General features: G+C 39.8%; 1 protein-coding gene across 2 annotated transcripts in view; it reads right to left on the bottom strand.

Annotated features, from left to right (window-relative positions):
* smurf2 (SMAD specific E3 ubiquitin protein ligase 2) overlaps positions 1–14,603 on the bottom strand; it is a 233,676-nt gene that overhangs the window by 68,585 nt on the left and 150,488 nt on the right. For both annotated transcript variants that reach the window (XM_048555207.2, XM_048555208.2), the window contains exons 5-6: positions 1,102–1,167; positions 261–345 (exon numbers count right to left, since the gene is read on the bottom strand). In XM_048555207.2, the coding sequence (XP_048411164.1) occupies positions 261–345; positions 1,102–1,167 (151 nt within the window). The remainder of the gene's footprint in view (positions 1–260; positions 346–1,101; positions 1,168–14,603) is intronic.

Genomic DNA, 14,603 nt, shown 5'->3' with positions numbered 1-14,603 from the left:
CTTTTGTACCCAGACTTATTCAAAGCAAGGTACCAAGATAAAATAATTCAGAAAGAAACTTGGCTTACAAATTAGCCAAGAGAAATATTGAAAAGTAATAATGATAATTATATTTTGTTGAAGAGAAGGTGAACATGTTCCTGATGCAACAGAAATTGGAAAGCTAGGATTTCCAGCATCCACAGTATATTGCTATCACGTGATATTTTAAGTTGTTTCAATTTCTCAAATCAACCATATTACAATCAGTTCTTTCTTACCCATCTGGCAAATCATTATCAAACAAACGGCTGCAATCCACGACAGGACCTCCACTGCCTATCCGATCCCTAGACTGAAGGCTTACTGTTAAGAGATAAATAAGAATTCAGTTCACTCAACACATCTCTATCAAATTTCCTTGTACTTAGAAACAGATATAAATTAAACACTAAGTAAATAACATAGCTTTTTTTCCCCTCTTTTTGTACTTTTCCTGTGTCAAATGTCATTCTTCAACCAAGAACAGCACTTAAAGAGGAGAAGACCTTGTAGTCACCTTGAACTGGTTGTGTCAAACAACTTGATTATAGTAATCTAGTAATGTCTTGACTTGGTGTTATATCCCTCGATTTCCTGATCTAACAAAAATCTTGCAATGCTTGCAAATTTCAACTGATCCAAGTTCCAAAGATTTTGGGTGCAATGATCAAAATTCTAACAATCCTTTGTGTTAAAAGTGTTCTCAATCTTGCTTGCCTTCTAAACGGCCTGCCTCTAATTGTATAATTATGTCTCCTTGTACTGCAACATCCTGGTAAATACCCTGCCTTCACCTTCTGTAATAATTTTAATTGTTGAAAAGTATTCAAGGCTAATTTGCCTTCAAATTATTTCCTGCAGATGAAAATACGTTTCGATTGTCCATTCGATGATTCATTTCACCAAATGAGATTAAAAGATCACTCTCCTGCAATCTTGCACACAGATTTCAATCACGTGATCCAACATCATAAAACAGTGCAAAGTGCAACAACAGAAGTGAGATTCTAATTTTACATCAATGTTAAAAATATTCCAATAATTATTTTTACACTTCAGAACAAAAATGCTTATACATACCTACTATCTGTCCCCTTACAGTATCATTGTCATTAGGGCTTAGTTTGCATAGATCCAGTCTCTGGTCTGTGAAAAATGGAAATATTTTATGTTTCTTCTTAAATGTATTTAGCAGTTTAAGGAATTTCAGACCCTAAAATAAACTTTTGCCAAAGTATACAATACATATTATGGGTTGCTAATAGTATGATGATATTTAATATGTTAGAGGTTAATATGTTGAACAGGAGAAATGGGAGCAGGAGTAGAATGCACAATGCTTTGGGCCTGCACCAACTTCAATATCACAGCTGATCTTCCACTTCCACTCAACTTTGTTGTACTCTCTCATATCATTGATTAAGAACATCTATTATCCATTGTGTGAATGCACAATAACAGCCCTCTGGAACTGAGCATTCTAACACTTCATAATTTTTTGAATTAACAAAGTTTAATTTCAATCATGAACAGCCAAACTGTAATTCAGAGGCTGAAACTCCTAGTACTGGACTTCGCTAGGAGGAAAAACATCCTCCCCAACATTTGCCCCAGCAAAACCCTTGAAAACTTCACCCGTTTGATGTCTCTTTTTTTTAAGTTCAGTCAACCTGCTTCAGTACAGGAAAGATTGCCTAGGGACATCCTGTATGCGAAAAGCAAGACAAGTCCAGCATAACCAATTACTGGCCTATCAGTTTGTCTAAATTATCAGCAAAGTCATGGAAAGGAACATCAAATGTGCGATCAAGCTGCACTTCCTTCAGAGTAACCTCATCACTGATGCCCAGCCTGGGTTCTGCCAGGGTCACACAACTCGTAATCTCATGTCAGCATTGGCTCAAACGTAATCAAAAGTGCTGAATTCCAAAGCAGAAATGAGAGGGACTGCCCTTGAGATTAAGGTTGCATCTGATCAAGTGTGGGAATCCTAGCATAAGTAGCATCAATGGGTATCAGGGCGAAAATTCTTCATTTGTTAGAGTCATACCTAGTACAAAGGCAAATGGTTGTGGTTGTTGGAGACCAGTCATCTGAGCTCCAGAAATCTCTGCAAGGATATCTCATGGTAGTGGCTGAGGACCAACCATTTTCAGTTGTTTCATCAATAACCATCATGATATCAGAAGTGGGGATGTTTTCTGATGATTGCACAATGTTTTGCATCATTCATGACTCCTCAGATACTGTAACAGCCATTGTCTCATTGCAGCAATACCTGGGCAATGTCCAGGTTTGAACATGCAGATGGTAAGTAACATTCATGCCTGACAAGTGGCAGGCAATGTCCATATCCAACAAAATAGTAGTTCTTATTAGTGTGCAAGGTAAGGCTTGTAGGTATAGGAAATGCCGGATGAAGTTGAGGCGCTGGTCAAGAAAATGAAGGGGGTATGTGGCAGGTGTTGACAGCTAGGTTCACGTGAATTCCTCAAGGATTATAAGGGAAGTAGGAGTATACTCAAAAGGGAAATCAGGAGGGCAAAATGGGGACATGAGGCAGCTTTGACAAATAGGGTTAAGGAGAGTCCAATGAGATCCTACAAATACATTAAGGGTAAAAGAATAACTAAGGAGAGAATAGGGCCCCTTAAAGGCCAACTAGGCCATATACACGTAGAAACAGGAGACAGGCAAGATACTAAATGAGTATTTTGCATCAGTATTTACTGTGAAGACTCATTGCTTGACTCCCCAAAGCCTATTATCACATGCACAAAGCACAATTCAGGAGTGTGATGGAATATTTCCTATCTGCCTGGATGGCTGCAGCTCCAGAGACACTCAAGAAGCGTGAAACCAACTTCAAAGCAGTCCAATTGACTGTCTGTGGATGTGGTGCCAGTCACTCCCTTCACGACCGATGCTCAGTAGCAGCAGTGTATGCCATCTATAAGATGCACTGCAGAACATCAAGGTTCCTTAGACAGCAGCTTCCAAGCCAGCAACCACTACCAGTTTAGAACAACAAAGGCAGCAGGGAACACTATCACCTGAAAGTTCCCCCTCAAGCTACTCACTGCCCTGACTTGGAAATATATTGCCATCCTTCAGTGTCACTGGGTCAATTAGCTGCAAGATGGTGGCAGGGTAAATCGTTCCATTCAGAGCTCCACACTCTGCTCATCAGTTCCCTTTCCTTACCCTTTCATTTTCTCCTCTTCTTCTCCCTCCTCTCCGCAGTAATTCTATCCCCCACCAACCCCCTGCTCTTTTAACTACCTACCCAAGGAGACGGGCATGATTCAAATCATGACTGGGAACCACAAGGTGGGAGCTGAATGCGCAAGTCATATCCTGCAGTGATGGTGGATCGAGTGTGAGCCAGAGCAACAACAGCAGATCAAGAGTGCACCAGGTTGGCAGAGAGGGGGGCCAGGAAGGCAACAGCAGTGATCGGTGAGAGCAGGCCAGGGAGGCAGCAGCAGTGAGAGTGGGCTTTTCGCATGGCAGCAGCGGCCTGCTGAGTGTCCTAGCGATTGGAGCAGCACCTGTGCCATTGTGGAGATGGGACTTGGGTCTCTGAGATCTGGGCCTTCCCTTTTCTTTCTTGCCTACCTTGGCTCTGTTAAAATCTTTTAAAATCTATACTCTCTCCACCTATCTTCTTTACTCTCCATCTTCGGTCCGCCTCCCCCTCGCTCCCTATTTATTCCAGTTCCCTCTCCGATGAAGGGTCCAGGCCCGAAACGTCAGCTTTTGTGCTCCTGAGATGCTGCTTGGCCTGCTCTGTTCATCCAGCCTCACATTTTATTATCTTAAAATCTTTTAATTCTGCTTTTTGTAGCCAGGTGAGTGCCAGTGAATGTGACTTTGTGTACTTTTCACTGTACTTATGCATTCCTATACCTACTACATGTGACAAATTTTCTTTCTAATCTTACAAATAAAATCCTGGAACTCTCTCCCTAACGGTGTTGTGGATCTATCTGCAGCAAATGGACTGCAGCAGTTCAAGACGGCAGCTCACAACCATTTTCTCAAGGTTAACTGGTGGGGGTAATAAATACTAGCACAGTGATACCACATCCCACAAATCAATAACGGTCATGTCACCAGGGTATTACCAGACCACAGGACTGCTCTCTCATGAGAGGTCACTGCTCTGGTGATAGGGAAAGTCAAGAAGTAGAATCTTCAAGGCAACCTCAGCCGGTGAGGGAAATGAAGCCATTTTTTGTCATCATACTGTTTCACAAACCAGCTGCCCAGCCAAATGAACTAAACTGGCTCCCAATGAAAGAGCAATAGTGAAGGATTGGTAGGCATCGCAACTGCTCAAACACCAGACTGTACCTGATAGCCCTGTTAAATAGAATAAATACAGTTTGGTTTAAAATTTAATATACCGCATTAAATGAATACAGGTCATTTATTCTCCTCAGATGAGATCTCAGTGCTTCCTTGTGCTATCTGGCTTCAAACGCTTGCATGCACTAATAAATTTTCCTTTACCAAGTGTTTTATATTATCGCTAAATTATATTAAACATCTCATTTAAAGGAAAATCTATACATTCAAGCCATCATACTTTGAAGAATGAGAAGGCTTTAGAGGAAGGTTCAGATTGATTAACCAGAATGGTTTGATGGCTAAGGAGTTAAGTCATGTTGATAGACTGTAGAAGTTGAAATTATCCTTCTTCGAGCAAAGGCTGCTAACAGGAGATTTGAAGAAGATATTTGGAATCATAAAGAGTTTACCTGAAGTACAAAACAGTGGTTGTTTCCACTGGGTTAAGGTTCAGTAACCAGAGGACTCACTTCTGAAGTCGTTGGTAAAAGAACCAGAAGGGATATGAGGAAAAATTGAATTATCCAATGATGGGTTGGCATTTTAAATATGCTAATAGGATGTTAGATACAAATTCAGTAGATGAATTCCAAAAAGGCACTGGATACATACTTAAAGGAGAACAAAAAAAATTTATGGATGTACAGAAAGAGCAGAGAAATGGGACAAACACAATGGACCAAATAGCCACCTTCTGTGCTATATCATTCCATGATCTTATCAAATACACAGCAAGTCCATTGGTATTAGTTTCAGCTTTGGGCAAACTCATTTTAAGTTGAGATAACACAGTGCGGAGTTGAAGGAGCACTGCAGGCCAGGCAGCATCAGAGGAGCAGGAAAGTTGATGTTTTGGTTGGGGACTCTTCTTCAAAGATGGGGTTTCTCCTTCTTCTGAAGACGTGTCCTGACCCGGAACGTCAATCTTCCTGCTCCTCTGATGCTGCCTGGCCTACTGCGCTCCTTTAGTTCCACGCTGTATTATCTTTGACTCCAGCATCAGCATTCTTACTATCTCATTATAAGTTACCAAGCCAGAAAAGCACCACAGAGAGCAAAGTAAAAATGGAATTTTATTGGAACCTACATATAAAGACATGTTTTCTGCAACAGCAAATAGGGAAAAGAAAAATGTAAAGAGAAACAAATTACTGAACTTTCTGACAGCAGGTGTCAGTATGCTTCATTAACTTGACCTTACTATTGTTGAAAGGTGAAAACAAAAAAAACCCTGACATTTACAGGTATTTTCTAATCAATCTATTCAGAGATATTATTACATACCTCTGTAGCAGTTGAGACATGAAACTGGATCTTTTGTCTCAGAGGTAGAATCGTTACACTGTGCCACAACAGACTTGCCATTTATACACTGTTTTTCACAATCTCGTGACATTGTTGACCAACAATGACACATTTTTGAATGTGTAGTATATGGTTATTATTCGGGAACTTGAAAATGGAGGAAAAGCAGATTTCAGTTTTCACTTCTGTGAAAGTAACTTGCTTTTTAAACAAAGATCAGGAAATTATTTTGAGAAATGAAGTAAACAAGTATTTCCAATAAAGGCATGTGACGAACTAAATTACTATCAGCTACCTGAGAACTCAATTGCTGAATGTTTACAAAGTTGAGTTTTATGATATGCAGAAACAAATTTTAAGGGGCCATGAATACGTTGAGTTCTGAGGAAAAGTTATCCAAGCAGGAAGGGCATTTTCTGGCCGCCAGAGTGGGAAATAAACCTACTTCAGCAGTCCAAAGAGAAGATAGCATCATTTTAAAAGCAATAACGAAACAGGGGTTAAGTGACTATAAAGCACAATGCCAGGAAAAGGGTTGAATCTTTCTTCTTGCCGTTCATGTTGTTAAGATCCTTCTCAATTGCCATATAGATATAGCTATAGCTTTGTTACTTTTCTTGTACGTAGTTAATCGGTGTATTTTTGATAAAAGAAGTTGTGTAGTAAATATGTTCATAGGAAATAGGAGTAGGATCCAGCTATTTGACTCTTCAAGCCAGCCCTGCCATTCAGTAAGATTATGGTTGATCTGCCTCAGACCTCAACTTCTCTTTCATGCCGTCTGATCAGAGCTTCAACTCCTTGATATTTCAAAAATTTACCTCCTCTTCAATACTTTGTGATCTAGCTTCTACAACCGTCTACAGTACAGAATTCCAGAAAATCACTACTGTCTGCCAGGAGCAATTCCTTCACATCTCAGTTTTATGAATTCCTCAACTTGTACTGTAGCTCGGTCTCCTAGTTTGAGATTACCCGTGCGCCACTGGGCGCATCTTCCTAATATCTACTCTGTCAAATATTCTCAGAATCATATGTTTCAACAAGATCAGTCTTCATTCTTTTAAACTAATTCTTCTAAACACTAATGAATAAAAGCATAAACTGATTAGTTATTACTGATAAGTCAACATGCTTACCCCAGGGATCAGCCTAGTAAATTTCTTTTTTAACTGCCTCCAAATGTCAGTGCGTGCTTTCTTAAGTATGGAGGCTAAACCTGCACACTGCACTCCACGCGCAGCCTTACCAACACCCTGCATAATTGTAATAAGACCTCCCTATACTTAAACTGCGACCACCTAGCAATAAAGTTCAATTGTCCATTTGTCTTCCTAACTGGTTGCTGCATCTACATGCTACCTTTTTGGCATTTCATGCTCAAGAACACTTAGATCCCTATGTGCTGCATTTTCTGGAGTTTCTTTTCACTTAAATCATAGGCTGCCGTTTGTTTCTTCCTGCCAAAGTGCATGCCATCACATTTACATACATTAAACTCTATCTTCCAGTTTTTGACAGTTTCATTCAAACTATGTCTCCTTGTAGATTCCTTATGGCCTCCCATATTTTTGTAACATCAATAAATCTGGACACATCACTTCCTGTTGCCTCCTTCAAGTCATTAACAGAGAGCAAATCATCAAGGGTCTGGGACTGATCCTTGAGGCATTGTGGTAGACATGTCTTTCCAACCTGAATAAGACCTCCAGACTCTGTCTTCTGTCCTAACCTTAACGCATACTCATACATTAATCCCAACAGCATAAGCTATCTCATGCAAAAAAAATCTGGGATTAAGGGTCTAATAATGACCATTAGAAAATCCATTTGGGTCATGAATGTCTTTACCTCGTCTGGTCTACATGTAACTCCAACCCAATAGCAAAGTAATTGGCTTTTAACTGACCTCTGAAATGGTCTAGCAAGCCAGTTAGTTGTAACACCCACTAAAATGGGAAAAAAAGGTCCATTTGGCATTAATCTCCACATCAGAAACGACAAAGGCCGAAAAGAAAATTACCATTCCTTTAGTGTCATAGAACATAGAACATAGAACAGTACAGCACAGAACAGGCCCTTCAGCCCACAATGTTGTGCCGACCATTGATCCTCATGTATGCACCCTCAAATTTCTGTGACCATATACATGTCCAGCAGTCTCTTAAATGACCCCAATGACCTTGCTTCCACAACTGCTGCTGGCAACGCATTCCATGCTCTCACAACTCTCTGCGTAAAGAACCTGCCTCTGACATCCCCTCTATACTTTCCACCCACCAGCTTAAAACTATGACCCCTCGTGCTAGCCATTTCTGCCCTGGGAAATAGTCTCTGGCTATCAACTCTATCTATGCCTCTCATTATCTTGTATACCTCAATTAGGTCCCCTCTCCTCCTCCTTTTCTCCAATGAAAAGAGACCAAGCTCAGTCAACCTCTCTTCATAAGATAAGCCCTCCAGTCCAGGCAGCATCCTCGTAAACCTCCTCTGAACCCTCTCCAAAGCATCCACATCTTTCCTATAATAGGGCGCCCAGAACTGGACGCAGTATTCCAAGTGCGGTCTAACCAAAGTTTGTCATTGGTTCAAAAACCTGGAATTCCCTCCCTAACAGCAGTGTAGGTTTATTTACAGTACAGTCTGCAGCAGTTCAAGAAGGCAACTCACCACCACCTTCTCAAGGACAACTAGGGATGGGCTATAAATGCTGACCCAGCCAGCAATGCCCACATACCTTTCAAGTAGGACCTGAGCAGATGGCTTCTGAAAATCAAGCACACTATACCGGTTCTCCATATCAATTTTGCTGGTTATATCTTCAAAGGGACTCTGGCAAATACCGCATATGATTTCTTGTCACAAAATGTATTGATTATATAAAGCTTTTTAAAATATTCTGTTTGATCTTCCTTAATAATGGACTCTATCATTTTCCCAACAAACGTGAATGATTACCAAGGTAACCAAACTGCAAAACAAAAATTTTGATCAAGTTAGTTTTTACTCAGAGACCTCATTTATTGAGTACTACCATTAACAGAGATCATAACAGTAGTTACCATTTTGGTGCAGGTGGTGAGACAGAAAATTCATACGTGCTCAGGTTCACAAACAGTAACATAATAATGGTTAGATAATCTGTAATAATTTAGAGATCAACACTGCCTTTCTTCAAAAGGGCTGCCTTCAAAATAATGGCATGAAATCTTTTACCTCCACCTACCATCAATCAGCCACTTGCTCCAGACCACATAGCAATGGTAACCTAGAATTTGTGCTTCACCACCATGAACTCACAACTTACTGATTTGGAATGAGGTGCTCCTCAATAAGGCATTACTGAGGCTTTATTTTTGGAATTAATTATTAAGCATTCTTTATTCTCCAAGCACTTACAACTATACGCAATAACTTTAGTTTTCATTACAGGCACATAGCTATAATTAAATATACTTATATACTTTCACAAATTACAACGGGAAATCTTGAGTGAATCTTCTGGTGAATGGAATCAATGTTGCAATATGTTAAGAAGGAAACATAATGAGCAGGGCAAAGGGAGATAAATGGCCAAAACAGACAAAATAGACAAAACAGACTAAATATCTGGCAGCATGGTATCGTAATAAATTGGTGCAACATTGTGCAAAAATGATGAAGTGGCTCTCATTGACCGCTATATAATTACAGGAAGGAGAGGTACAAGCAAAAGTAACAAAGGACCAACTGTCATCTCCCCAACACACCACAAGATGACTTTCACATTTTTCAGGCAGTAGTTCAGAGCATAGCTTTTGCATAAGGGGTACCACTAACTGCAAAACTGCACCTGCAGCTTAAATTTAAAATCAACCTTTTAATAACTCAAGAACTGCAGCAATGTATCTACTTATGGAAGCTGATGGGCGTGCTGGGTCCCCAAGGGAGTACAGTCAGGGCCACATTTGTAGCAACATTGGCAGCTCAGCTGCGCAGGAGTTGAAGAAAAAGAAAAGAAGACCAACAGATATACAGAGATTGGGAATTCATTACTTAGGAGGAGTAGAGAGATGTTTCAGTGGCAACAGAGGTGGTGGAATGTTGTCTCCTGGTGTCAAGGTTAAGGATGTCACAGCACCTGCAAGACATTTTCTTGCAAGGGTGAATAGCCAGAGGTCAAGTTCCACGTGGATACCAATGACATGATAGTAGGTGGAATATGGTCCTGGAATCGAAATTTAGGGAGTGAGGTGGAAAATTAGCAGGCAAGACCTCAAATGTAGTAATGTCAGGATTACTCCCAGCACTACAAGCAAGACAGCATAGAAAGATAAAATAGATTACTGCAATGCTAGAAAGTTGGTGCAAGAGGGAGGACTTTAGATTCCTAGAACATGGAGAAGATGGAAGATCTAGGAAGACAGCAACTGTGCAAACTGGATGGGTTGGACCTGAATGGAGCTAGGACTGAGGTCCACGAGGAGTGCTGTGGTAAGGGCCTTAAGGTAACTTGGAAAAGATGTGGAAACCAAGATAATATTTTACAAGAATACCATAGTTCACAAAATACTTGGACAGACTGATTGCACTCGTATAGAGAACATTGAATGAATACATGAAGTTTGAGAATGTGAGAAAGTAATGATGTCTAAATCAATGTTACTGCGCACATAAGAAAATGCATGGAGTATAGGAAGGGAAATTCAAAAATATCATAACATCATCCTATTCAGTAGCTGATCCTGCTTTTGTCCCGTACCCAAAAGATTTCTTTAGCCGCAATATCTATATCTTTCTCCTTCTTGAAAATATTCAATGTTTTGACCCTTGGTTCTGGGTTCCACATTCATCCTTCCTCCATTTACCCAGTCTAGACCTGTTGGAATCTTTCACTATGAAGGTGACCATTCCATTTTCCTTCTTCCTGCATGTTTACTTTCAGTGAATGATGTACAACGACATCCAGGTCTCGCTGCGCCTCCCAATTCCCAATCTACCCCCATTTAGATAATAACCGCCTTCCTGTTTTTACTGCTAAAATGGACAATCTCACAATTATCCGCAATATACTTCACCGGCCATCATTTGCTCAGTTACACAACTTGTCCAAATCACACTAAAGCATCTTTATCTCCCCCACAGCTCACCCTCCCACGCAACTTTGCATCATCTGCTAACTTGGAGATATTACATTTAGTTCCCTCATGTACATCACTAATATAATGTGAATAGCTGGGATCCAAGCACTGATCACTGTGGTACCCAGGGGTCATTGTCTGCCACTCGGAAAATGACCCATTTGTTTCTATGCTGTTTCCTGTCTGTGAAGCAGTTCACTATCCATGCCTGTACACTACCCACAATCCTGTGTGCTTCATTTTTACATGCTAATCCCTTTTAGGAAATCTTATCAAATGTGTTCTGAACGTCCACGTAAACCACATCCATTGTTTGCCCCAATCAACTTTACAAGTTACATTCTCAAAAAATTCCAACAGATTTCTCAAGCATTTCTGTCCTTCTCTAAACACTGATTCTATCCAATCCTGTCAATGTTTTCCAAGTGCTATTGTAGTAATAACAGAAACATGACTCAAGAAAGCATTCACAAAAGGAAAGGAAGGGATTAGCAGTATTAGTTTAAGTAGAGCATTGTAGTGCTAGAAAAAGAGAACATTTCAGAGGGTTCAAAGACAGAATCAATTTGACTAGATCTAAGGAATATTGCTAGCTGTAGTCAACAAACCACTAATGGTTAAAGGATGTAGAGGAATAAATCTGTAGGGAAAATCACAGCAAAAAGACAACATTATAGAATAGTTTTAATGTAGAAATTGAATTCCATGCATAGACTGTTATTCTGGTATTTTAAGGGGTTGAGAGGTGTATGGAGTCGTAAAACACAGAAATAGAACGTTCAGGCCAACTTATCCATGCTGATCAAGTTTCCCAAACTAAATTAGTCCCATTTGCCTGCATTTGGCCCATATCTCTCTAAACTTTGCCTATTCATGTACCTGTCCAAACATCTTTTAAATGTTGTAACAATACCTGCATTAACCACTTCCTCTGGCAACTCATTCCACATACAAACCACCCTGTGTGCTTCCCTATTGTTGCATACAAGAGAATTGCCTACAGCCATACGTATTTACAAGAAGGGATGCAATGTTTAACTTTGTTCTTGAGATAAGATGAACCGAGCTGATCAAATACACGTGGATTCAGAGGTGTGGGGGCGGGGGAAAATCATTTTGGAGATAGAGATGTTGTAAGCTTTAGGATGATGGTGGTGAAGGACAAGAGTCAGCCCAAAGTAAGAAAAATCAACTTGTGGCAAGCTAACTTCTTTGGGGCAAGAATGCAGCTGGACAGGATAGACTGGAATAAAAGACTAGTGGAAAAAATTGTAACCGAGCAGAGGGCTCAGAGAGGCGAGCAGACAGTTTAAAGAGGAGATAGTTTGGGTACGTTAAACTATATTCACTCAAAAGGGAAAGATACAGCCAACAAATCCAGAGGTTCCTGGATGATCAAGGAGGTATAAATTAAGATAAATGTGTACATATGACAAACATCAGACAGAAAATACGCTTGACAGCCAAGAGGAAGTCAGAAGGTTTAGAGAGGAGGTGAAAAGGCACATGAGAGACGCAATGAGGAATTATGAGAAAAGACTGGCAGCCAACATAAATGAGGAATCCCAAAGTCTTCCACAAGCATATAAATAGTAAAAAGGAGTGGCAAAAGGAGGAGTCGGCTGAAAAAGGGATGTGGTGGGCATGGCTGAGTTATTAAATTAACATTTCACATCTGTCTTCATTAAGGAGGTAGATGTCACCCAGGTCATGTTGATAAAGATGGAAACTGTCACTGGAAAGGTTCACTACTTTAGGAAGTATGTTGGATACACTACTAGTACTTAAATTAACACGAGTTTGGAGCTGAAAGAGATGCAATGATACTGAAGGGAGTGGAGTGGAAACTGCAGATATCTATAATCTTGTAGTGTCTCCTACACTTGGGAGATGGAGAACTGAAGAATTACAAATATCACATTCTTGTTCAAAAAAAGTTGCAGGACAAACCCAGCAACTGCAGAGAAGCCAGTTTAACTTCAGTATTAGGATGGCTTCACGAACAATCATTTGCAACTGTAATATAGTCAGATGGAAAAAGGTGGATTGATTAGGAAGAACCAACACCGACTTTGAAACAGGAAACCACATTTAAACCTGCCCCATTTTGGAGAGGGGTAACAGAAAGATTTAATGACGATACTGCTGTTGATGTGGTGAACATGGTCTTCCAGAAGGTACTTGATAGAGTGCCACAGAAAGGACAGAGTGAGAACAACTTGGTTCATGGATTAAAATTGACAGGACCAACATGGATCCAAACTAGCTGGGTGATAATAAATAGACAATGGATAATTTTCAAGCTAGAGGAAGGTTTGTAGTGGAGTTCCTTGAGGGTCTGTTTGAAGCCTTGCTTTCAAAATGTGGATGATACAAAACTTGAAAGAATTCTATACAATAAGAAGTACAGTGTAGAACTTCAGAAGGTCATGGACAAGTTGGTGGAGTGGGCAGATAAGTGGCTGAAGTCTAATGTAGAGAAGTGTAAGGTAATGCCGTTTCGGTAGGAAAATCATGATCAGATATTTTAACAGAAGTTGTATAATTCTAAAGGAGATACAGGAGCAGAGGAAATAGTCTGCATTTGTGCAGGGATCACAGAAAGTGGAGAGAGCAATTAAAATAGCATACATTACCTGGGATTTTATTAATATGAAGGAGGTGATGCTTAACTTGCATATAGCACTTACTAGGTCTCAGCTACAATATTGTGTACAGTTTTGGTGGAGAGAATGGGAAAGAAATTTACAACAGCAGTTCCAGTGGTGAGAAATTTCAGTTGTTAGGACTGATTGGAGAAATTAGATAAACTCTTCTTGGAAAGACAATGAGGAAGAGGAGATTTAATAGTCTCCAAGTTATGAGGGGGAGGTAAATAAAGGAGATAGGGAGAAACTGCTCCCACTCTCAAGAGGATCAACAGCAAAATGGCAGAGTTATAAAATGATCTACAGGAAAAGAAAATGCAAGATGAGAAAATATGTTTACATGCAAGTGGCTCTTGTATGGAATACACTGCCTGGAAGAGTGGTGAAGTAAGTTTCAATCAAGGTATTTAAGAGGGCACTGATAATAGACAGCCAGTCAGACTTGATGAGCTAAATGGCCTCCTTCTCCACCACTTGGATGGAGAGTGAGTGCAGAAACATGGTGTTATCGAGTGTGGAAACCCATTCGCAACTTAACCTTTAGGAACCTTTAAGAAGTAGATGAAGAAGAGGAGTAGAACAGCATAGATTAATCAATGAAACTACACTCAGTTTTGACATTTAACATTATGAAAAAGTAAATCTCCTTGAGTTTTACTAAGCTACAGGGCTTTGACAGAGGCAAAAGCTTCTGGGAACTGACATCAACCTGCCAAATGTTCCTCCCTTTGGAGAGGTTGCTAGATATAATTTGATGCTACGAGAGAACCGTAACAGCTGCTAATTTGACTGGAAAGAAATCAATGTATTTCCTTCCATGCTTTCTCACTGGACACACTGGACATCAACACTCAAATAATATACTTATCTTCACATTTCAACCGGATGAAGCAAATTTAAGCGAGTGAACAATCCAAAGTGCCACAGAAACAAATAATTCACATTATTCATGTCTCTCAAAAATTAAAGTTTTGAAAAGTGAAAATGTGCAAATACACAAGTGTACAATCATTTTGCTATTGCTTTTCAGAATGGTTATGGCTTTCCAAAATAATTAAGATTGGATTAAAATTTGAAAGATAAATCATTAATGACAAACTTAATAAAGATCTAAATCACTATCAGATTTGTTCTTGTTCTTTAAATTGTTTATACT

Source organism: Stegostoma tigrinum, chromosome 22 (genome assembly GCF_030684315.1).
Source record: "Stegostoma tigrinum isolate sSteTig4 chromosome 22, sSteTig4.hap1, whole genome shotgun sequence".
Taxonomy (NCBI): Eukaryota; Metazoa; Chordata; class Chondrichthyes; order Orectolobiformes; family Stegostomatidae; genus Stegostoma; species Stegostoma tigrinum.
This window is presented reverse-complemented; position numbering and strand designations above follow the sequence as displayed.